The 25,441-nt window shown below is 38.1% G+C and overlaps 1 protein-coding gene across 6 annotated transcripts in view; it reads right to left on the bottom strand.

Annotated features, from left to right (window-relative positions):
* Npas3 (neuronal PAS domain protein 3) overlaps positions 1 to 25,441 on the bottom strand; it is an 839,406-nt gene that overhangs the window by 416,589 nt on the left and 397,376 nt on the right. For 4 of the 6 annotated variants that reach the window (XM_048361745.1, XM_048361747.1, XM_048361748.1 and 1 more), the window contains one exon: positions 10,289 to 10,365. In XM_048361745.1, coding sequence (XP_048217702.1) covers positions 10,289 to 10,365 — 77 coding nt within the window. Of the gene's footprint in view, positions 1 to 10,288; positions 10,372 to 25,441 lie in introns of all 6 variants that reach the window. The other 2 variants (XM_048361746.1, XM_048361750.1) reach the window with 1 other exon arrangement.

Below are 25,441 nucleotides of genomic sequence, written 5' to 3'. Positions count from 1 at the left end.
CATGACATTTCTTTTCTTAGATAGGGTTCCACCGTGCTGTCACAAAATAACATTGCCACGTGGAGTCCTTATCTCACAATCATAAATCATCTGATCTCAAACCGGTAAGTGTCGGGTAAGTGATATTCCCAAGAAGCTGGCCGCCAGTAATAAAAACTGCTGGTGGCTAGGCGGGCAGAACTGCTGGCCTGGCCTACAAGGGCACTCCTGTGGTTTGAAGGGGATGGATCCTGGGAACTAGCTTTGTAGTTTGCCATCCCTGGCAAGGTCACTACAGAATCTTTCTCCCTGCAGGTGCCGACAGGTTTCACTTCTCTGGATATTTTAATGGGTATAGTATTACCCAAGTCAGGCTCAGAAGAAAAAAACCATTTGTAAACTTAATAACAGCCACAAGATACAGCTGGATGCCCAACACTTACAACCAGATGTTCCTCCCACAACTGTTTAAGAACAGTATCTGGTTATTTATAGAAAGTCAAAAGACTTCATTTTCATTTTCTATGTTCTTCTTGTATAAAATTTTCTATATGGATCAGCTACTGTCCTGGTAGTTATTATAATATAACCAAACACATGCATGAGAGGTGACTGATAGATTTTTCCATAACATTCCTCTCTCTAGAAAGTTAATGAGGTAGGCTGCATGTGAGATATCATAGTATCATTGTTAAATTATATGTTTAACTTAGTTCCCATTGTATGTGGTGTTATTTTAATCTGTTAAAATCATTATGATTTAAAGCCAGGTGCTGGTAGGCTAATAGCTGTAATCTTAGATACTCAGATTGCTGAGATCTGAGGATCACAGTTCAAAGCCAGCAAAGACAGGAAAGTCCACAAAACCCTTATCTCCAGTGAACACTAAAGAGCTAGGAGTAGAGCTGTGGATCAAGTGGTAGAACACCAGCTTTGAGCACAAAGAACTGAGGAGCAATAATGTGTTTTCAATCAGCTTAGTTGGAGAATCATATTTCTCCATGTGTCTGCAGTCAGCTTAGTGAGAGAGAGACTCATATTTCTGTTCCCCACCCACAGTCCTCTCCCAGACTCAGATGATACCAAAGGCTTTGTACATTCTGGAGTCTGAGATAGAAATGGAAGAGCAGTCCTGGCCACAGTGACTGAGTTTTGGGACCATGGCTACTGACAGTCAGTTGGTGTCACCCTTCTCTATGTCATTCCTGCTGAGATGAAGAACAAAGATATTTTATAGCCCAGAAGGGCTATATGAATATGATAGTCATATGGTTTGTTAGTTCTGAGTAATGTTATACTTCTCCAAAAGCAAACTTTAAAAGTGAGAGTTTCACAAGATAGCTACTTGTCATCAACTCTGAGTGTTTAAAACTTGAGAGTGGAGATTCTGATAAAACATACATGCTTTGGATAATGTGAAGGCCAATGGGATAATTCTCAGCACACTGTACTGACATTCTCCAAGGAAAGTGATTTTGTAAGTGTAAAACATAAATTGAGATTAAAACAAAACAAAACAAAACAAAACCAAAAAACGCTAGGTCAAAGTGAGGCCTATTTCATGAAAGCTCAGCAATTCACGTGGGAATCCATGTGAACAACTTGATATGGATTTGCCAAGTTTATAAAACCTATCTCAAAAGTTATGACCTATTTATGTACACCAACCACCTATTTATGTACACCAACCCAGTGCAGCAACTAATGAAAGTGGTGACTTAACTTCCAACATTAAAAACACTTGGATAAATGTCAATGCTGATATCTTATTTGAGGTGAAAATGTGGAAAATGAACAACAGACACAAGGAAGTTCTCCTTTTCTCTCCTATTATTTCCATTTAAATAAAAATACAGAGAGCCTTACTTTCGATTGTTTTACAGCTCAATTGATAAGGTGTGTTCCTCCTTTTATTTTCAAGAAAATTTAAAAGCAACTAATTTAAATATGCAAAATTATCTTGAGTTGTTCATACGTGAACTTAAAAGCCGTGCAACACAGGAAAATTAAGTAATTATGCCTCCAAGTTATTTACTGCAATTAAGCTCATTTATCATATGCAAATTAGTGCAAACTGGTCTCATTAGTTACTAAATTACTCAATATGAGCTGAACAATGTAGCACTCCAGTTTGTAATGAAAAATCCCTGTAGAGGCAAGCAGTATCAATTAAGCTAATTTGCATATGCAAATATATTCACTAACTTTCTCTTTTTCTATATTTAGTTTTACATTTTCTTACCATTCTGGATCACAGAAAGACTATAAGGTCACTTACCTTTTTACCCTCCCTTTACCTTATCGAAAAGGATTAGTTCTCAGAATGTCTCTAATTATTTGACATCTATTTTGCTTTAGGATTGATGTCCAGTGGGTTGCCACTATACCAACAAGTGAAGTCAGGAATAAGATGAAGCAACTTCCTAGAGATGATTGCTTTTATTGTACTTGTAAGTTCCAATCAAATAAATACGTTGAAATGCTAATTTACCAATAGAAAATAAGCTTGATGGTACCAGACTCTTTCCTAAGTGATTTTAAGAACCTTACCCTCAAATGGAGGAGGAATGTTGACTTCCTAGGAAGTATCTTCATAAAACAGTGATTTCATTTTTATGTTAACTTTTGATATGCCTCATGTACAGTTACTTTGTGTTGCTCATATGTTTGAATTATACTAGGTAACCTTTTAACTTCTTTTGCTGAATGACAGTAAAGAAGATAACAATGATAACAATACTGGTCTTTCTTTATACCCACACCAAGAGTTTTACAAGTAGGCTTTTTTTTTTTTTTAACTTATACTGCCAGGCTATTTTCTGTTCCAGAATCTTCATTTTAGTCTTCTACAGTTGGCTAGTACTTGAAACTAGAGTGGTATTGAGTCTAGAATTTCTTGACCAATAACATATCATATATGATACTACTTATGTTGTTTTTCTTATTATATTCCTATTAGACCACACAATTTTTAAAATTCCTCAGAGAACCCATATGTTTGAAGCTGCCTAAAAATAATTCCCTATGATCAAAATAGTATATGGACAAACTAACCATGATTCCAGTGTATGTTATCCAACCTCCAAAATGTGATAAGCAACAGAAATGTAAAGCTTAATTTTCTTCTAGATCTGATCCAACACAGTGCTGGTAAAACCCTACCCTATATCTCTTGGGTAAAGGTAAGGAGGAAATAATAAATTCTCATGAATGGAAATCTGACACTTCATTGAGGCCTATGGTATCATGTATCTTATCCACACAAATCTTTGATCCTTTTGCCTAACAAGGAGAAAAATAGTTATAGCTAAGCTCCCAATTCACAAGTTTTAGAAAATATGTAGCTTAATAAAATAGTTCTGCTAGGATCATTACCACAAGCCACATCTGAGTCTTGTACAGGAGAGCTCTTCTACTAACAAATTATCTTGGCAAAAACAATAACTTCCTTAGATATGCTTGGAAGATAGGCAACTACATAGTCATTCTACCAAACCTTTTCTGATCTACTCTCAGAGACCCTGACAGGCTACAATCTTAGACTGCTTGGAGGCATTTTAGTCTCAAAGGATCTTCCCCCTGGAGGTCTCTTTCAATTTGGAACTTGACTCACTTATTGGGAATAATTAGTACAGGTTTAGGCAAGTCATAGCAGAGCATCACAAGAGCCCAATAGCTATACCCTTATGAACACATAAGATGATGCTAAGTGAAATGAACTCCATGTTATGGAAACGATTGTTATATCACAGTTGTAACTACTTTCAATGTCCCATGTGTATCTGTAGCTTCTATTATTGATGATGTTCTTGTATCACCTTCCAGTGGTTGTACCTACACTATCTCTGTAATCTTATCTGAGTATTTTGGAAACCGTGTATACTGGTATTAGAAGTAGGAAATTGAAAGGGAATACCAAAATTGAGAGACACAGGGTAAAAAAAGACAAACAACTACAAAAGCAATACTTGCAAAATGGTTGGTGAAAGTGAACTGAACACCTCAGGGGGGGAAAGGGAAAGGCGGAGGAGGGAGGGGGGTATGAGGGACAGGGTAACAAACAATACAAGAAATGTATCCAATGCCTAACGTATGAAACTGTAACCTCTCTGTATATCAGTTTGATAATAAAAATTTGAAAAAAAATCAATTTGGAACTTTAATGTTCTAAAAGCAATGAAAAAATTCCCATATGACCAAACACAATGCAGAGCCGGTGGCATACAGGTTTCCTGCAAATACAGCCCACAAAATTGACGTAAGTATTTTACTACCTGTACTTACTCATATATTCATAGAATATTCTGTTGTTCCCAAGACTTACTTTAAATAAAACAATGCCATACGATTGATGAACAAATGTGTGAACACTTTTGATTATGTTCATCCAAATTACAAATTTTCTTTTCGAATCCAAAACAAGTTACAGATAAAGACTTCTCTTACAGTGACTTTGTGAGTAAATAATAGGTATTTGTAATGCTATATGTTATTAAATGTCAGTAATAGAATATATATGTGCATAAATACTTTGGTATACTGACAAGGAATTCAAATGTAAATTAAAAAAAATCTCACATGTACTATGTTTTATGTGATTGTTTTAACATATTTGAGAAAAGCACATTACTATGGAGCATGCAAAAATATTGAAAATTAATATAACAATTATATAAGCATTATTTACAGAGTCAAAAAAGCAAACCCTTTTGCTAAAGGCATACAAATAATTAAGGCGTTCTATTCATAAATCTGACACCTAAGGGAAAGCCATTCCAGTGGCTAATTTTATGATTTGAAAAGATGACATTTGGTCTCATTTTGTGTTTCATTAACTTTGATAAAGTGAAATATAAACATTCTATCTGGTCCCTAAATTGAGAAAGCAAAAACAAATACCACTGATTTTTTTCATGCTAATGAAATTGTGAAGTAGAAAAAGAGAACTTTCAAAAACAGATTCAAATATGCTTAGCCACATAAACATACTGTATTCAGGCAAACTCCCATATATACAAGTCCCTACTTAAGTCGTTGGATTTTTACGTAGCCTACCATGAAATGTATAAACACCAATCTTTACCCCTTGCCTTTCTATTCCTCACCTAATTTATAAAAGTCAAAGAAGATAATGAATTAGAATGTCCAGACGCAGGCCCAAGAGGTATACTTTCTACCTCTTCAGTTTCAAGGCTGACATCTTTTGAGCATTCATCTATCCTACAGAAGATTCTCTGATCTAAAGTTCATAACTTGGCAAAGCTACAGGTTCATTGGGACAACAATACTGGTCATGGTCAGGAACCACGCTGCCAAAGTACAAAGGATGCTAGCTGAACAATGGCCTCCAGGTTATCCGGTGTTCAACCCAAGACATTGACTCTGCCTGTATATGTCAATATTGAAACATCAGATTGGAAACCAGCTTGTAAAAAGTTAATTATACACTGATGGCTTCCTCTCTCGGTGAAAGAGTAGTCAAATTTTAAGAGATCTCCTCAAACATCCTAATTTTCTTGAGAATTCATAGAGCTAACTTGACATACAAAACGAAAATACACACTAAAAGTAAAAATACACAGTAAAGTTTCAGTGTGAGTACACCAAAAATGAAGTAGTTGATCCTCTCCTTTTACCTCAGACTCTCTTAGTACTTCAATGAACAACATTGGAGCACAGGTAACAAGGAAGCTTTGTCACTGGTACAGTAAAGTTACAGGTATGTCCCAAACTTAACACTGACCTTTTCTTTACCCACAAAACTCAATCTGTTTCCTAATCCTGTTCACTACAACAATAAATACCATAAATTTCCCTCTTATATCATTGTCTTTATTATTGTCATTCCTTAGTAACCATTTTAATATAATGTTACATCTTGGGTCTGAATTCAGCTGTTACCTAAAAGGACATACAAGTTTGAGTCATTTAAGTTTTGTCAGTCTTTTTGTTTGTTTGTTTTGTTTTGCTCTTTTGGTTCCCTGACCGGGAACTTTTCTCAGTCTTTAGCTTCCTCACTTTGACAGTATTCATAAATCTTAATGCTAAGCTCATAGGTACATACTGTAACTACTTAATAGTACTATGAATATATCATAATAGTATACTATGAGACTTAGAACTTAGTGATATATCATTAAATTTATGCCAAAATCCATCTGGACTAACCAGGATTTTGTAATTGAAACACACACATATATACACACACACCAGTTGGTATTTGCATTAGAAATGCAAATTTTTAGATATAATTAAAATACTCAACAGAAGGAAAATGGTTAAATAAATTACGATATATTTATAATATAGAAATGGCACTCTGCAAATAATAATAATAATTGAAAACAATTTTTTCTTTATATTTCTCTGACCATAAGACATTGCTGTATAAACATTGATTGCTAAAGATCATACTACTATCTAATGGAGTGAGTTTGCCCTTTATCTTTCAGTAGTGACCAAAAGCATGGTCCCATAAAAATGCATATTTTTCACAATATAAAAAACAATTGTCCCTTCTTGTCTCAATCTTTCATTAAATACAGATTCTTCTCCTTTATCTCCTATTATTCATTAGTTTGGTCTTCTGCACCTAACACTTCTCTGAAACTGTTTAAATTGACAAAACCTATGATATCTCTTCAGTATCTGTCTAGGTTCAGGAGTCATCTTCATCTACATGGACATTATTAACATCACTTGCTCTAACAAATCTAATGCTGTGGATTCCTCTTCCATTTGTCCTCTCCTTTCTTATCTTCTACTTGCCTCTTCACTGATGAAATACCCCAATGATGCTCCTCAACTCTCTCTTTGCTCCACATTATTCTATGGGTGTCCAACCCATGCTTTGGATTGTCATTCATCCTGCACAGCAGTGACTAGAATTCACTAACTGTTTTCAGCCCTAGACTTCATATTGCTAGCATTTCAACAATATCAACATGGCTATTGAGAGGTATGCTTAACTTCTCTCTGGTAAGAAAGATCAAGAGAGTGCTAGTTCCCAATCTCAGGGACCTTTGGTGCTCATCAACCCTGTCAGTCTCTAGCCTTTCACCTCCACTTAATGACCATTCCAATCAGTCTATTTGAATTCTATATATTTCTGTACATTCATAGACTTCTATTGGAGAAGAGTTTCATTTTCCGTTTTCTAGACTGTTCAAACAGTCTAAATGGCTTCATTAAATCACTCTCTCATAATACAGACTTTCCAGGCATGGTATTTTGATCCAGTTTTTCTCCTGTAACTTCCTGCATAAAGGCCTCAGGAGTTCATCACTAGGCTAAAGACAAGTCTGTGGCCCCTGGGGTGGCCACACGGTGTCACACACGGGTGGTATTGTCTCTATCTTCATGTCTTAGTTGCTTTCTCTGCTGTGAAACAGCCATTCTGTCAAACTATAACAGTCCCAACACAAGATCCATTATTCTCCTTCCACACACTTGTGTTTCCTGTTCTTTTTGATTTGGAATGCTATTCTATTTCCTACACCTAATAAACTCCTAGCCATCCATCAAAAACTTTGTGGTGTTGTTTCTGATGTTTTACAACCATTTCAGAACCTTGTTCTTTTGGAGCGCATTGCAATGTTTCCCACTTTATGAGATCTTCTGGTCCCCCTTTTCCCAAAGGAATGTAAGCTAGTTAGAGACAGCAGCCACATACAATGAATTGTGGGTTCTTAATAAATATTTGAAACCTCGGGGAAAGGAAGATAAGTGACTATAAACTGCGAGGTCAGAGATCATATTTATACTTTGTTGGCCACACAGACTGTAGTAAATATTTGCAAGTGAAAGAAAGGTAAGAAGGATGGAAGGATAATTCATTTCCTATTCCCACAAATGAGCAAGATTCACAAACCCTCTCAAAATAAAATGTAGAAGACGTTACATCCCTGCAGAATATAGAGATATTGTTGAATGTGGTATAGACATGCCCCTGTTAACCCAAGGATTTCCTTGCAAATTTAGCAAAACAACCAGTTAGACAGCTCTTCTTAGTACTATTCTTAATCCCTCCTCTCCACAGTGGTTTTACTTAGAACAATAAAAAAACAATTGTACTACACAGTTCCATGTAGAGTTCTATGTTGTTCTATTCCAGAAACACTGATTTTAAAATAAAATAATAAATGAGTTCTGTTTCTTTGGCAATTTCAGGATTCCTTAGCTCAACAATGCTGGAATGCCTTACTTGCTTGAAGGTATTTCTACATGCCACATATATGGTCTTCTAAAACCAACAGCTTGAACCTATTCCAAATGTACTCAGGTATACTTGGGAGATTTCTTCTATGAAAGTGATTTCTTCTTTAACTTGTAACCATTTCTCTTTTCTTTTCTCCTATACTCCAAAGTGAAACAGAATTATCATTTAATTTTTTTTAAAATAGAGTCTTCAAATTCATAGTAAGGGCGTTACTTCCCTCCTTTGCACAATCTGTTTCCCAAACTAAACTTGCCTAGGCTCTTCACCATTTTTCATGGACTATGATTTCTAGTTCATGCCAGTTTAATTCTCCTCCTCCAAATATCATACAGCTGCATAAGCTTCTCTGCAAAAGGCAAACATGGTCAGCCCAGAATGGAGAAGAGCCACCAGCCTCTTTACAGACCCTCTATTCTCTCAATGAAGCCAATTATTGAATGGGGAATTAAGATAGTCTACATTAGATTTTTGTAATGAGTTGTATTTCTGCTATCTTTAAATTCTTGCAATTCCTAACTCACTCTCTCTATAAGATTTAAAGACAGAAACAATAGAGGATAAGAAACCAGTGCTACTCTTTGAATCATTTCTTTCATTCACTAATTCTCAGGCACTGTCTGCTTCAGAATATCAACAGGAATGGCTTTGAGTTATATCAGAATCTGACAATGTATCTGCAAGGGACCATACAAAGTTCATCATGGAAATTCTGAACACAGTAGGTACAGGAAGGGACATGCAAGAAGTTTGGAACAAACATTTTCCTGTCTGTATCCTTAAAGATAATTCCAAGTTACTACACAGGTGACTCAAAATTTTATTTACGAGAAATGTGTGTCAGAGAACTGCATCCATCTCTCAAGGTGGGTTTCAAGAAACATCAATCTATGAGGCATAAACAGATTGTAATGGGAAAATGAGAAGTGCAGAATAAATGAAAATTAAGACACCTCAGGTCCTTGAATCTGCTCATGTGAATTGTGAGTTCTCAGTTCTCATGCAACATCAAAATTATCTAAATTATCTAAACTGCACATTCCCGCACTTGATCTTCAGATTCTCATTTGGCAAATCCAGGCTCAGGCCCAAGAACATATCCCTTGAATAAGTGTCTGTTGTTACTCAATCTACCAGCTTTTTTGAACACTTATTGAGATTGACTATGAACATTTTTTTTCCAGGAAAACAAGAAACCATTTCCTACTATGCATTTTTTAGGGAATGATAGGCTAACCTTAACTTTACTTCTGACTATCTAAAAAACAGAAAGCAACAGTGACAGCACTTTTAAAAAATTCTTAATGGATAGAAATCTGGAGTTTAATTTTATTTTGCCACAAAGTTTATGCAAGGAAGACAGACCTTTTCCAAATAAAGTAATTTACCTACATATCCAGAACATACCTACTTTTTACTGTAATTTGATGTGAAATACCTTCCGCAGTTGAAATAATTCCTGGTCATGGAAATGTTTATCCAGGAAACAAGAACAACATAGAACAATTACCCCAGGAGCTAGATAGAGGTGTTGAATTGCTTCCATAGTCTTAAAAGAAATATTGTAACTGAGAGATGAATCTTCTTCAAATAGACTCTGAAATTTTCACCTTCAGATATTTTCTAATTTGGGGAGATAAACAGGAGGATCAGAAGGAAGCATTTCACAAATACAAACTCAAGCAAAGGACCGAAGTTCAGCAACACATAAAAATGTCACAATACTTTCACAACAAAAGTCTGTTCTTCCAAAAACAATACAGAGCTCTGAAGGCACACACAGATCTACTGACAAATACAGCACGCACACAATCACTCTGGGAACAGCCAGTTACTGCACATAGCGCATCAACTAAGAGTGCAATTCATCTAAATTATTACAGCACAAATAATACTTGCCCTCCCTTTCTCATTAATATTCTCTCAAGGGATGGCTTTCTAAAAAGGAAAAAAAAACAAATTCATAAGAATTTTCAGGTTCCAAGATAAAATAACAAAAAAGACATATGCGAAAGTAATAACATTTAAATAAGAATAAATATATGTTTGTTTGTTTTTTTAGTAAAACGCAAGATTTTTTTCTTTTAAAGGTACCTGCAAAATGTGACTTCCCAAATGTGCTTCAAATACTTCAATGGCTAGTGAGCTGGGGCTCCTTCTTCGTTGTGCACCTATAACTTAAAAGAAAAAAAAAGAAGAGAAAGAAAAAGAAGAAAAATAATTAAGTTGGAGCTCTTCCTTCATACTTGTAACTTAATTTCTCTCTGTCTGAATCACTTCTTAGTTAAGCTATCAAGGAGATCTGAATGAAACACCACTCAGTATTAATTTTCATTCTGACTTGTATGAACATCAGCTTAGAATAAATATCAATGTCTGGAAACATTTACAAAACCATAGCCCGACTTTTAAATATTTTCCTGGTGGATCATTTCTCCCATATGCAAGAGAAACAAGAGTATTTTCAAGTAGATTAGTATGCTCTTTTTTCCTAAAATTAAGGCACTTGTGTATTTTAATCATCAATAAACTGCCTTTTCTTCCTTGAGAAACCTAAACTTTCCACAGCCTCTAATCTAGAAAAAAAAAAAAGCAGTATTTTCTAATGGAATAGCTTTACCATAGCCTAATATTTTATCAGATAAATTCTTCTTTTCACTAGTGTCCCAAAGGTGGCTGGATTCCATTTTATTTTCTGAATATTTATGGTTAAGTATGCTATAGGACCAAAAAGTATCTCAGATGGCCAGCATCTGCTCTTTAGGTGAGAGACTACTGCTTTACTAAGGAAGGGTCAGCCCGTTCTTCCAACACAGCCCACCAGCTTTGTCACCAAGCACCTGTCACTCAAGGGGGCCCTACAACATAGTGTTATTATAAACCTCTGCTCCTTCAAATCTAGACACTACTAATTGGTAATAAAAATTTAAAAATCTCCTACTTGTCTTACTTTAAAAACCATTTTCAGCTAGTTGATAAGAAAAATTCCAGAAAAATGCTGTTGGGAGAATTGTTTTGTTTCAGTTATAAGTTGGTCAGCTGAATCCTTAGCTTAGTAGGATTATAGAAAGACTCACAATCCTTGTGCTATTAAAAAAAAATAGGGAACTGAACACATTGAGAGGCAGTATTTACACTGTGTGAAAGGCACTTTGAAAATAGTATGAATGTTAAGTATCATTATTACTTCTGGAAGAAAAATAAAACAGGTATTTTAAAATTGGAAAATTTAGAAAATATAAATGAAGGGGATTATTATTAAAGAATATTCCAGCTAGGAGAGAGTAGAAATCTCTACTCTGTATTCTTAGTTGCTTCTAAAGCAAAACATGCGACTAATAATTTAGAAACGGAAAAAATCAGAATTTTTAAGTCCTGTGATTCATCTTTATTATAAATACAGACATAGGATTTAATTTTTTTTCATATCAAGATATATTTAAGACAGCATTACTTGTATGTGTGGGTGCATGCGTTTCTGATTAATTTCCTATTCTAACATGCACATTACTCCCTTCAAAACTCCTTTGGCATTTTTGATAATGCAGCTGTCTTGCTGAATACTGTTTTCAGTTTCTAGAGTGTTAATTGCACATTATGGTAGCTTGGTGTGAATGATCCCACATGAATAAAATCTGCAGCTTTTTTTTTTTAAGATTATGCGGGTGGATGGCTTTGGGGAGGGAGAAGAAAGGAGCTGAAAAACTTCTAAAGTGTCCACTCTCTTTTTTTTTAAGTCAGAAAATTACGATTCAGAAATATCCTATTAGTTCACAATTTGGGGGATACTTCATGGCTTTCAACTACAAAGCTCATAAACTACTTCACCTCATTTAAAAAATAGATTCAGTTTAGATCTTAGAGAACATAAGTTATTCTACAAAGAACTGGGTTAGGAAACCAAGACCTGGGTATTGGTGGCTCAAGTCTCTATAATCCTAGCTACTTTCTAAGACCTGGAAGACTGCAGTTGGAGACTAGCCTGGGCAGAAAAGATTGTGAGATTCTATCTCAAACAGAGTGCCAGCCTAGTAAGTGTTAAAATCCCAGTTTAATTCCCGAGGCTTTGAATTCAAATTCCAGTATGGAAAAGAAGAAAGAACTAAGGAGGAACCAAGACAGCAATGCTACTACCTCTAGAAAACCCTGAAGCATCATTGATAATGGAAGCATGCATTTATTTACTAGGAAGCCCATGAGGCAAGCTCCTCCTAGAAGTACAGAAATAATTGTCCTTAGTAACATGCAGGGTATATTCAAGTCTGGCTATTGCTGACCTTTAATTTTCTGTCTTGTCCCATTAGAGGTCAAGCTGTTCCTTAAATCAATGTCTTCATCAGGTCTTGTATCCATAAGTTTTGTACCTGAATAGTTCTTTGTTGCACACATTCCTTAGAAACTAGGGAATGCATCCCCATACTGCTAGCATAATAAACAAGTATCTTGTAAGTAGTTTCATGCTTTTCTATTCCATGGCATTTTTATGGCACTAGAACTTCTTTTGATTTATATGTTTTTCACTTACACAGGTGATGTGGGGCGGTAATGACAGTTCCTAATTTTACAACCAACATAAATATGTTAAACAGGCGCCCATTATGCCCCTGTAGAAGCCCCGTGTTAACTCTAGTATTATTGGTATCTGAGTAGATGTTAAATACTGACTTCTTATCCTGTACTTATCCTATCAGTCTTGGCATTTGGAGAACCAACACACTGATAAGTCAGGAAACACACAATGGAAACACAGTTACTTCATTTCTCTGTGATAATCCCACTGTTTACAGAGCATCATTAATGCTTAAAGAAGAGCTAAAGGGCATTTCCCCAATGAGGTCTATCAGCCTTAGAAAAGTAATGTGGTTTATGAAGCGCTCCCATATTTCTCTATTTTGGAAGCTGACATTTCTGAAACCATTGGGTAACCCAGACACAATAGATACACAGTACTACTGAACACTTCTGTTTTCATATCACTTGCTGACATATTTCCTCTTTATCTGTTTATTCAATTAAGAGGCTTCTTTTATGAAATTTAAAGAATACCAAATCAATGAACAATATAAATAGGAAATTGCTAAATATATGGAATGTGTCATTCCTTGTCTATGAAGATCATGTTACTTCCTCACGGACAGTAAATGTGAGAACTGTGTAATTTGTATAGCTGATATAAACTGGTGTAAGAAGAAGAAAATCAAACCATAGTAATCCTGCCTGAAAATCTATTCAACATGTGCGGAGTGCCTATTTGATGCCGAAGATCTCTACCTATTGTATGGCAGCTAATGTTAAAACTGTTTGTTTAACAGTGCAAAAGAAAATCTTAAGCAATTTAAATAAAACGAGGCCTAGCATGTAATTATCATCAACAAACACAAACACCACCATCCCTGCCATCTCAAACTTCCTAAGGGTTAAAAACAAAGCACCTGGAGTTTTACGAGAGTTTACATGGAAGAAATATACAGGGAGAGGGTTTTGTTTTCTTTGAAAAAAAAGCAAGGAGACTTGTGGGGATGAAAAAGAGGGTGAAATTGGGAGAAAGTGAAGGAAGGAGTGGTACTGTCCAAAAAGAAATGTGCTCATGACCTGACGCATGACATGGCAAGCCCTCTGTGCAACAACTTACTAACGGAAAAGGGATATGCTTACAAAAAGCAAATAGGAAATGTGACCATCTTCCCGACACCCACCATGATAGGATGAATCACTGGAAGTACACATACGGCCTTGCGCTCGTTAAGAAGTAGGAAGAGATAGAAGGAACACAGTGAGACATGATTCTGAGAATTTTGTGTTTCCCCCCCCCACTACCGATGACAGCAAAATCATTCTAATTTCAACTGTTTGGCATAGCCTGGTTCACACATGGGTGATCTTCGGGAATTAATGCCTGGCAGTAAAAGGCAATCCCTCTTTCAGGACTAGCCACACAAGCCCAAAGTATATTGCTCAGAAGTGTGCTCCCCTCCTCCAGGCATGCACCGATGTGAGGAAGGCTAAGGATTAGCACTCTGTGGGAGTTTGACCTATTCAGCCAAAAGGTCAACTTGCCATAGAAGAACCCATTACAAGCAGATAGAGGACAGCTCAGGGGAAATGTCATGAGCCTACTTGCCTTGTGCCCTGCTTTGCCCTTTTCCTTCCCTGCCCTCCCCTATCTCCCACCTTCACCAGCATGGATCAGAGTGGAAGGGGAAGCCACAGGCAATGAACCAGAATGGTGCTGACTACTGACTAGATCACTGGGAAAATATTCCACAGTGAAGGTGAGTAGGAAAGTGTGAGGTTGTATGACACTTTGGTAGATAAGGACCCTCATCTCGGAAACATTGGTGTAATCTCTTCCTGGCACCCAAGGTTAATAGCTTCCAAGTTCTTCAGGTAGGTTCACAAAAGCAGGACTATTCACTCTGAAAAAGGCATGTTTCTGGCCAGGTATCTCTGATGTCTGTCCTGCAAATCCTTTATCTAGGGAACAAGCCTCTGTTCCCACACTGAGTCTGGGGGAAGGGAAGACCAAAGGGCATCCTTAATGGAAGCCACCGACATCACTCACTGGGCTTTAGTGCCTGGGCTAAGCAAAGTCAGGGGCTGGGAATGAATGGAGTACAGAATGCCTAATGAGTCTTTCCATAGCTACCAAAGAAAAGAAAAAGGGTTTTTCTTGAAAGAATCTTAATTAGTACCACTCCTGTAGGGCCAGGAAGCCATGATGGATTTTCCCAGGAGCTGAAGTTTATGAGATAATTTTGTCTGTGTGTGTGTATGTGTGTGTATATGTATGTGTGTGTATGTGTGTGTTGTGTATTTCCCTATCAAAGTAGACTTCCTCATGTTTTCATGTAACACGGGACTTAATCTTCATTCTGAACCTGGCCCTCACGGTTCTAGCTATAGCCTGTCGTCGGTTACAAATTGCATCCATGAAACACTACACTCCCTAATGTTCATATTGAGCTTAGACATGGGAAATTTCAGGTCTCAAAAAGCAACACTAAAATAGTGTTGGAGACCAGCTCAACCCATGCACCAACAACATCATTCAACTCTGCTACTGAAAGCACTGTAGTACTATTAAAAGCATGAGGCATTTTCATGTAGTACATGCTGTAAATATCTAGAAACAATAAACAGGCCTTCTTCAATATATTTGCACAGGGATTCATTTCTGTCCTTTAAATGTAGGGTAACTGGTGAACAGGGAAAGGAAACAGGAATAAGCACAGCTAGTTAGGCCTGTCATGATATATTCTTAACAGATACAAGAATATTTTTAAAAACTACATTCAGGAGTAATACATTTTAAGCTTATTTTAAAAGTAATATGCATAATCCATGTCCCAGAACCAATTAATACATGATATACTACTACCAAGTTAGTCAAGAAGTATTTAATCCAAGAATAGAATTGGAACTTTTAAGAAGTCTTATGCTGAGTCAAAATTCTTTGATGAAACACAGTTTAAATTCTTTCCACTATTTAAGTGTTGATTGAATGCATCAGGGAGAAGAAAAAGAGGATGCAACTGTGAAAGTTTTAATACTTACAAATAACTTGCTGAATATGGGGCTGGGAATATGGCCTAGTGGCAAGAGTGCTCACCTCTTGTACATGAAACCCTGGGTTCGATTCCTCAGAACCACATATATAGGACCACATATATAGAGAAGGCCAGAAGAGGTGCTGTGGCTCAAGTGGTAGAGTGCTAGCCTTGAGCAAAAAGGAGCCAGGGACAGTGCTCAAGCCCTGAGTCCAAGCACCAGGACTGGCAAGAAAAAAAAAAAAAAAGAAAAGAAAAAGAAAAAGAAGAAAAAAAATAACTTGCTGAATATGGCAGGGAATAAAAACCTTGCTCTTCTCAAAGGAGCATAGTCGTCTTGATTCAACTAGTATAGAATTAACAGGGGAGATGAGATACACTATTTAACAGGTCTGTTTAGTTAAGGAGTGTTTATACCTCTCATCTTTTTGAGAACTAGTATTTATATGAATTTTGAAAACATATCTGGACAGTTTTCTATACTACAAGGATATAGTCCTTTAAAAGTAAAATGGCACTGAGCTATCTCCCATTTGATCATCTATACATTAAAGGCACTTTTTCAATACAAAGTTTCCATTGTAAACATTCACTTTGCCCACATGTATCTACTCAGGAGGCTGAGGTCTGATCATCTTGGTTGAAAACCAGCACAGGAAGGGAAGCCCATGAGCCTCTACCTCCCTATTTAACTACTAAAACGTCAGAAATGGAGGAATGGCCTAACTAGCAGAGTACCAGCCTTAAGTAAAAAAGCTAAGGGACAGTGTTCAGGCCCTGAGTTCAAGTCCCAGTAATGGTTCACAAAGATGAGACTGGCTAATAGTTAAAGACTGCCATGTGTTCCTAGTACTCCAGAAATAATGGCTACAGATCTACCCAAAGAGGACTTTTTGAAAAATGACAATTTTACTCAATCATCCTACTTTTACTTTTAAAAGTGATCTACTATAACTATAACTAAACTAGCCTCATATGTGAATATATACCCTCACAACAAGGGGTGACAGAGGAGGGAGAAAGAAAGAAAATATTAAATTATTTTTAAAGATTATAGTCTTCAACAACTTAAAAGCTTTATGAGGCTTTTCTAACTATATTTATTAGTTCCATCTTTTGGGTGTTACAAGGATCACTTTTGTATATAAAACTATTATTTGACTATTTAGTTCCTTTTACACAGTGGACAGAATGAGAAATTCTTCCTTTACAAAAGAAAAGGCAAACAAAAAAAATCAGTCATCATAAAAAAAAATCATTTCCTGCCCTTAAATTCCCCCCAGAGATATAGAATATGTGGGGTTGTGCCCTTCTAAGTTTGGAGCGGTTATAAAATGCCTTCAGAATATAGAACATAGGACACAGGAGGCTAGGAGGGACAGAGTCTTGAGTTTTATCTCACTTGAGCTCAGCAGGATGCAATGAACTACTTTGTTCTGGCTCAGAGCTACAGCAGCACATGGGCTTTGAGCCTCTCTGCTCTTCTCTGTACTCAGGACCTAACGCTGACTGAGCAACTCAACTGTCCTATACACTGGAAGAGGCCGCATGAGTGGGTCTGACAAACACTGGTCCAGGCTCTAAGCCTGAAAGAAGATGTTCATCTTTAAGTACAATCTTTGGCACCTAGTTTGGAGCTTCTTTTGTTGTTTCTGCCCACGAGCACTTTCTGTGACAGTCTACCTACACCCAGTCCATCAGGCTGGATTATCATGTGTCTCTCCTGATCTATGCCCACAAGAGCACAAAGATGCCAAGTGTTCTCTAACCACAGCTCTTCCAAGGAAAAGTGAAGGCAACCACATGAAATCTGGGATCTGAATACAGAACTAACTTTGCAAAGTTAATTAAAGGCCAACAATAAAACCTTTAATTGGGAGAAAGTACCTTCCCAGGAATGTAGTAAAACTTATTTGAGTAGTGTTAAGTTTCGAGAAGGGTCTAGATTTGGTGTGGACAAGGATTAATACACTTTTATTTTGAAAACTGTCTTTAAAGCCTTTCCAGTGAGTGCTTTCGCCCTATGAACGCAGGATCACTCAAACAGGTAGCAGCAAGACTCGGATCAATGCTGTGTGCGTGGCACTTACTGGTGAAACTGGTCCATAGCTGTTATCATGATTATGTTTTCCAGTCTGATCAAAAAGCTTCCTACTATGACACTTGGACTACCTGCTCCAAATATCAAGGCAAGTCAGGCACAGGCTTATTACTTCCAGTCTAACATTCCATCCATGCTCTGGGTCTCCTTGGCCACTGATCCTACAAGAAGCTGATCTGCAGAAGAAGCTGTGCTTCTGTGGGAGAAAGAAAGCAATGCCTCTTGTCCTCTTCCCCGCCCCCCCCCTCTCCTGATCATCCATTCAGTCATCCTCTCCCTTCCTCCCTCTTCCTCCTCCCTTTCTTTGTAGCATTCCAATGCTTGGCACCATTCACAGTAACTTCCTGCCAAAGGAACAGTCAAACTCAGTGGTTCATGAGACCGTGGGGGGTAGAGAGGGTGGGAGAGTTGGCCCAAAGCACACAAGGCTCTGCTCATAACATCACTTACTATTGAGGTCACTCTGATCAATTTCCAAAGCTCAAAATTTCAGGCTAAGGTATTATATTTATTTATCTACATTCATTTTATCATGTAAGATGAAAGAACATTAATTTATGAAATTGAGGTGCTAGAGACACATACCAAGTTTGAATTTCCATTTCTAGATGTCACTGCAGTGGAAGAAAAGGGAAGATAGTTCGGTGGGTCTCTACTCTGTGTCAGGCATATATCAAGAACAGGAAAGGTATAAGCGAACAGGAAAGGTATAAGCGTGACCTTCCAGATGCCAAGGCTCAGTGGGGAAGACACACACATTAGCAAATGAATGCAGTGCACTAAATGTAAATGCAACTACACTCAGAATGGGGGCAAACCTGGAAAACAGAGTCAGGAAGGCCTCAACCAAGAAGGCTGCCGGAAGTGGGGTTCTGAGGAGTCCTCCTGATGGGTGAACTGCGGTGACTAGGGACCTGGGGTCCACTGGTCAGACACAAAGGCCAGGGCAAAGCCTTATTAATATAGCAACACGTGCCATGGTTGGGCTTATCATGTTGTTATTTCCAACTTGCTTTGTCTTCTACTGTCCCACCAACTGTCAGAGGGTTATATTGACAGACACTTGCAGCCTTGGGTCCTTCATTTTACCTCACTGGCTTGTTGGCTGCATTCGAGCAGTAGTCACATGACTAACCTACAAGGACCACTCAATGGTCCATTTAGTGCTAAGAAACCTAATTGACTTCTAAACGTCCTTACACACTAGCGCTCACACAGAAGTCCCCCAACTCTCCATCTGCATTGCGGAATCCAGCTTGATACTGTGGAAGACACCACTCAAGACTTTCTGTCACCTAAGAACTCAGAAGGAAATTGCCCTGAATTTCTGCTTTATCCTCTCTGGATAGGATGCTCAAAGGGAGGGCTCACAGGAAGAGCCAGTTGTGCACAGAGAAAAGGATTTGGGTTTGTAGTCAAGCAAACTAAAGTTTTAAATGCTCCATTTAGCTGTAATTAGCTGGATGTGATTGAAAAACTTAGGCTCCGTGGACCTCAATTTCTCATTCGGTGGAGTCAAGCCCTCTCAGAGCAGTTCTATGGACATGTGACTTTCATTTTCCTCCTGGACTTCCTTGTAGAGTGTCTGTCTCTCCCATTAGCCATTACCTTCACAAGAAAAGAAATTGTCTTTCCCATTGCTGAAACATTCACAGTTAAAATAGGGTTCAGAATATGGAAGGTGCTTAATAAATTCTTCAGCGCATAGTGTCCTGATGGCAGGAGGCGCTTGTTTCGCACATACCAAATCCTTCCTTGTGAAGAACAGAAGGTGGGCTGAAGATGACTTTCCACTCTCTTTAATGATGTTGCACTATCTTTATCTCAACTTAACGAGAATATAAGGAGTCCCCTAGCCCCCTGTATGTTGTCACCAGACTCTGCCTTTCCTAGGGCATGATATCAAATCCACAGTGTCACCACCAACCCTTTGAGCCAACTGCAATCAGGACCTCAAACCAGCACAAACATTTCACACACACTTGGGCAACCTGCCAGCAATTCTCTGAGTGTCAGCAACTGCCCAGTGAATTTTAGTTTGAAGGATTCGCTCATGCCCTATTCCAGCAGTAATTGGCATTCATTTTAAGAGGCTGAATGCCTCAGACATAACTTGATTAGGTAAACGTACACAACCACCACCCCTGAAAACTGAAATTGGTTCCTACAGCCTTGCCATCTTCCCTCTGATTTCATATAAACAAAAGCCCACACAGTTATCAGTGGTTAACGAAGAGCTTGCTTGAGATAGCAGATCCAGCTCCATATCCTCATGGTTGCTTGCCCCTTGTCAACTCACAGAGGCTACAATTTAGGGAAAAATTGAAACTGAGCAAGAGCGTTGTGTACTATTTGAAATGCAAAGATTAGTCAATATGCACACCAACTGTCAGACCTGGAAATGAGACCTGGAATTGAGACCTGGAATTGCCCACTTATCACCTCCATAAAACCTATTGGAGAGAGAAAACTTGAGGATCTGCTATTTAGAACCAAGGCTGAGCAAAAACCTTTTGAGAAAGACGGCAGGTTTTTTTTTTCTTAAACTAATAAAGCTGTTTGAGCAAGCCTTCTTCCTAAGACAATATTCAAACGCAAAGCTTGGCATATACAATTACAAAAATTCAAGAGAAATTCATATGCAGACCCCAGGTCAAGAGCTCTTGCTTTACACAAGAGCCACATATCAATATATACCCTCTGCCATCTGAATCACTGATTCACTGAATGACTAAGTAATCAAATGAATGCTTGAATGAATGAATGCAAGGAAATTCAGTCAAGAGAGAAGGCATGACTAAAACAGACACTTGTATTCTGTGTGGAGGCTGAGGCTGAAAGAAGCAGCCAGTTAGTGGGTTTATTCACAAAAATTGCCTTGTGGAATTATACATGTCTCCTCCCCTTCCAAATGCAGACAGAGGGAGGAAAGGAAAAAGAGATAATGAAGGTTTGCAAATGAAGTGGGTACAACTGTGCAATCAATCAACATTTTCTGAAAAAGAATCTGCATCACTTGCCAAAAATCTGAACTGAATAACTGAACCAGAATTCTGATGAGAGCGGACTTTGCCACTAGCCAGTCATTTTGATTCCTCTTCCAGCTGTCTTGCTTCTGTTTTCCAGAACCCCATGGGTCTCTTCAGTGTGGGGGGTTCAGGCATGGGGATTTATTTAACCATTGTCAAATGCATACTCTATAATTATTCCTCTAATAAGCCTTTCCTGAGTGTTTACTCTGTGCCAGGTACTAGGTTCCCTGGGAAGGACACTTCCGTCATTCATCTAAATATTCACAGAGGGCCTACTAAGTGCCAGGACAGACCAGTGAAGACCACATAAAGGAAAAAATTGAATAACCATCATGGAGCTGCTGTTCTAGTGGGGAGTCAGAAGCAAAAATGATAATAACACATGCACGGCTACATATGAGAAATGGCATAACAAGCAAACAGAAGAGCAGGACATAAATGGTAGATGAATAATACATGGCAGGAGCAGATCAGGTGTGTCCTATCTGAGTACAGATATAAACTAAATAAAGAAAGGGTGTGATGTCTAGGAAAAGGGAGAGAACATTTAAAGGCATTGAGATAGGAAGGCTCTTGCAAGGTTCCAAAACATGACGCGGGGAGTGATAACCTAAGGTACTTAAGAATCAAGATAGAGCTAACAGGAGACTTGATGGACTTGATGGCAAAGGACCACCTAACTTCAGTGAAATCTGAAGATGTAAGAGAAATAGGTGTGCCTGGATTAGAAATGTTTTCCTTTCTAGGAAAGCAGCCATGGTTCAGTGGGCATAAGGGAAGATGAGGTAGAAAAAGGATGGTACACAACTGCAGAAAGGAAGCAAGAAAAGAGATTCATGCACACAAGAAGAAATGGCAGGAAATATCTATCTATTGGCCTTACAAATAGAACAGCCTTAAAACACTGTAAAGGAGGTCACAGTCGACAGACAGCAATAGGAACAATTTGAAAATGTTTGAGGAGGGGGGCGTGAGCACAAGCATATATGACATCAGCCAGTCAGTGGTGCAGAGGGTAGAATAGTATTTAGAGAAAACTGAGAAGATGGCTCTTGTCCAGGAAAGAAATAGAGGGGTGCTAACCAAATTGATAAGATGCCTACTAAATTCTGATCATAGAACGTTAAGTAGGATTAACTAAGTATTATGACTAATAAGGGAAAGGAGAGCATCGGCATGAATTCCAAGAATGTGGGTGAGCAAACAGCATAGGTATCTCTGTCAATCAATGCAATAGGATGTGTCGAAAGGGAGGTCGTACTAAGAAGCTGAGCAGAGGGGGCTTTAGGACAGACCCCTTATGCTGTCTCCTGGGTCTAAATTAGCTCAGAGTTGAGTTCTCTATGGAGGTGAGGATTTGGCAGCAAGTCAATAGCCTTCCATTTTTTGTGGACGAAGCAGCCACATCACGAGAGGTAAGATGGGGCAGGGCTAGTGCTCAGTCTGGAGAGGAGCTGCATTTACAGGGAGGCCAAGAAAGAGGAGGCAGCAAAGAGCCTGATGTAGAGGCCGCGGAACCCCAGACAGCAGCAGAGTGGAGCATGCTAAGGAGAGACTCGTCAACTGTTGCTCATCTTGGGAGACCTCCGAAGATTCTGGGAGGAGACAGTGAAGTCGTTGAGGAGTGCCATAATTTGTAATCCTAACCACTCAGGAGTCTGAGATCTGAGAATTGCAGTTCAAATCCAGCTGGAGTAAGAAAGTCAACTCTTATTTCTAATTAATCATCAAAGAAACAGCTGAAAGTGGAGCTGTGCCTCAAATGGTAGAGCCAGTAGCCTTGAACAAAAAACAAAAATCTCAGGGATACTGAGTGCCTAGGCCCTAAAGTCAAGCCCTAGACTAGCACACACATGCACGCGCACACCACCCACAAACATAAATTGTGTACTTTAAATTCCCTTTCTGGAAATTTGGAATAGGAAGAAGAAACACAATGAACAAGGAGAAGCAAGGAGAATAGAAGGAAAACAACAGGGATTGTGTGTTGTTTTTTAATGGCTTTGAAATGCTTACACTCTGAGAGAGAGAGAAGAGGGGGAAAAGTAAAGCAGAACGTCATGAGATACCAAAGGCTAACCCTCAATAGAAGGCACAAGCTTTCAAGAAGTTGATGAGAAAGCAAAAATCTATATTTTTAAGTTTTTCAACATTTTACTGTGCAAGTATCTATAAGCATGGTGTATCAAGGAGAGGCTGCCCAGCCATTCCAATAGAGACTGATGCCTTGGATCAATCTTCTTGCTGGTGATTAGGCAACAGGATGATCTCCATGCTTGTACATGAGTGCACCACAGTAGGAAAATCGGCTTGGGTTGATCTAAATGAAGGCATCACAGGAAGTTTCTCAGAAACCCCTATCCTTTTTCCTTCTTTTAGTAAGTCTCCATTCCATGAGTAGTTGTGGGCTCATTATTTTCAGAGCTGCCTTGTCCTCCCTTGGTTTTCTCCACTGAGTATAAAGGGAGACAAGAATTCTTTCCAACGATTCTATTTGTCACTTGCTAGAGTGACTTTCTAGCCAGTTTCATGAAGACATAAAATTCCAAATATACAGGTTTACACAGATGTCTCAGTGTCATAAAAAGTGCAATACCCTACTTTGGGATGATGATTCCTTTTCTCTTATACTACCAACGTGGCCCAGTCATCAACATGGGTGTTCTTTCTGGGTCCAGGTAGGCTGCCAGTCTCCCTATCTTCGTAGCTGTCTCTTGCCATAGGAAAAGCTCTTTTAAATGTCATGCAGAAGTGACCTGGAATTACTTTTGGAGTCCCTACAACTACTGGATCACAAAAGCAATAAGTATTTCTACCTTGCAGCCAAGATCTGTCAAATACTCATGCCCACGTGTTGCAAGAGATTATTAATATATCCAGGTGTGAACTAAAAGAATATTAAGTAATCAAAAGAGACCTAAGATGCCTTTTATTTGTTGTAAAAAGCAATTGAAAAGAGAAAGAAGAACCTTCTATTCCTCTTACATTATTTAATGAAATTTGATTAAGCCTAGGAGAAAGCAGCCAAAAGTGTCTGTGTGGGCGACAGAGGAAGGGTTTTCTTCCAAGAAATAGTTCTGACAGAAGCAAATGCCTCATCTTGGGTCAAGTTAAATTGCCAGGTGATGGGAACACTTTTTTTCTTTAATTTCAGAAATATTGTTTATATAAACATTATTCGGAGTATTTGCAGATACTAACTGTTCCCCTAAACTCTCTTCTCTGCTCTCCATCTCTAGGACAGTTTCCTTTGGAGCTTTAAGAATCTAATAAGGGCTTTATGATTACTTACATTTTCTTAGACTGACATGTACCAATGCCATGTTGGCACTTCCTTTTTTGTTTATTTCTTTAGACTTCTACCCACAGTTGAGTTGTAATTACCTTTATGTCTTGAATTAATTTGTCTCCTTGGACCAATTGTGCGTGTGTGGTGTGTGTGTGTGTGTGTGTGTGTGTGTGTGTGTGTGTGTGTGTGTGTGAGGGTAATGAGACTGAACTCAAAAACTTGCACTCTTGCTTGGCATTTTCACTCAAGGCTGCCACTCTACCACCTTTGGAACTAAGTTTCCACTTCATTTAGTTTTTGCTGGTCAACTGGAGATCAGAATCTCATAGATGTTTCTGACTCACTAGCTTTGAATTGTGATCCTCAATTTCAGCCTCCTGAGTAGCTAGGTTTATAGATCTGAGGCAAGAACACTCAGCATAAACAAACAAACAAATAAAACTAGACAGAAATTCTTCCATATTTAGCATCAACCTAGATATAATCTTGCCCTCAGCAATATCCTTCACAGAATCTTGAAATTTATTAATTCTTGTGTATAAGTATACAGAACTTGCAAAAGGAGGGCAACAACTATAATTTAATAAGAAATGAACAATTCTTGGAACCAAGAACCTTCACCAATCCTAACAATTCTATCATTTACTAACTGATAAAATTAAACACAACATTTTATATCGGCATCTCATCATCCCTACTCCGTTGATTGTGACAGTTTAAAGAATTTTGGCAAGGTTAAATGCCAATGTTTCTAAGAGTTTTCTAGCATGTATCCAGTAAACAGTAAGAAATTTAAACTTTAGTGCAATCTGGAGTATTTTGTTTTTGTTTGTTTGTGTTTTGGTCATGGGGTTGGGTGCTGTCCCTGAACATTTTTGCTCAAGATTAATACTCTACCACTTTGAGCCACAGTGCCACATCCACAATCTGGAGTTTTAATCTCTTTCAGGTGAAATAAAAATGTGCTGATAAATTCTTTTGGTGAGAAGGATAAATAGCACTTTTCTGTCACTTTCTAGGTTGCATGTGTGACATTGAGATTTTTCTTTTTAATCTCAGAGGACTACGACCATCAAAAAGAAAAATCCATTGATTTCCATTGCAGCAGTTTTTTCAAAGATCAATGAGATACTATTACATTCCTAGTGCCTACTGTACTATTCAGCAAATAGGAACTATCCACAAAATGTGAATTCCTGTCTCCTTCAAAGATGTGGATTCTAAGAATCATCAGTAGCTTTAAGATTGAACTTCAAGTTTTGCAGTGCAAATCACATC

This window comes from Perognathus longimembris, chromosome 14, assembly GCF_023159225.1.
Source record: "Perognathus longimembris pacificus isolate PPM17 chromosome 14, ASM2315922v1, whole genome shotgun sequence".
Classification (NCBI taxonomy): Eukaryota; Metazoa; Chordata; class Mammalia; order Rodentia; family Heteromyidae; genus Perognathus; species Perognathus longimembris.
The sequence above is the reverse complement of the archived record's forward strand: the minus strand, read 5'-3'. Positions and strand labels throughout refer to the sequence as shown.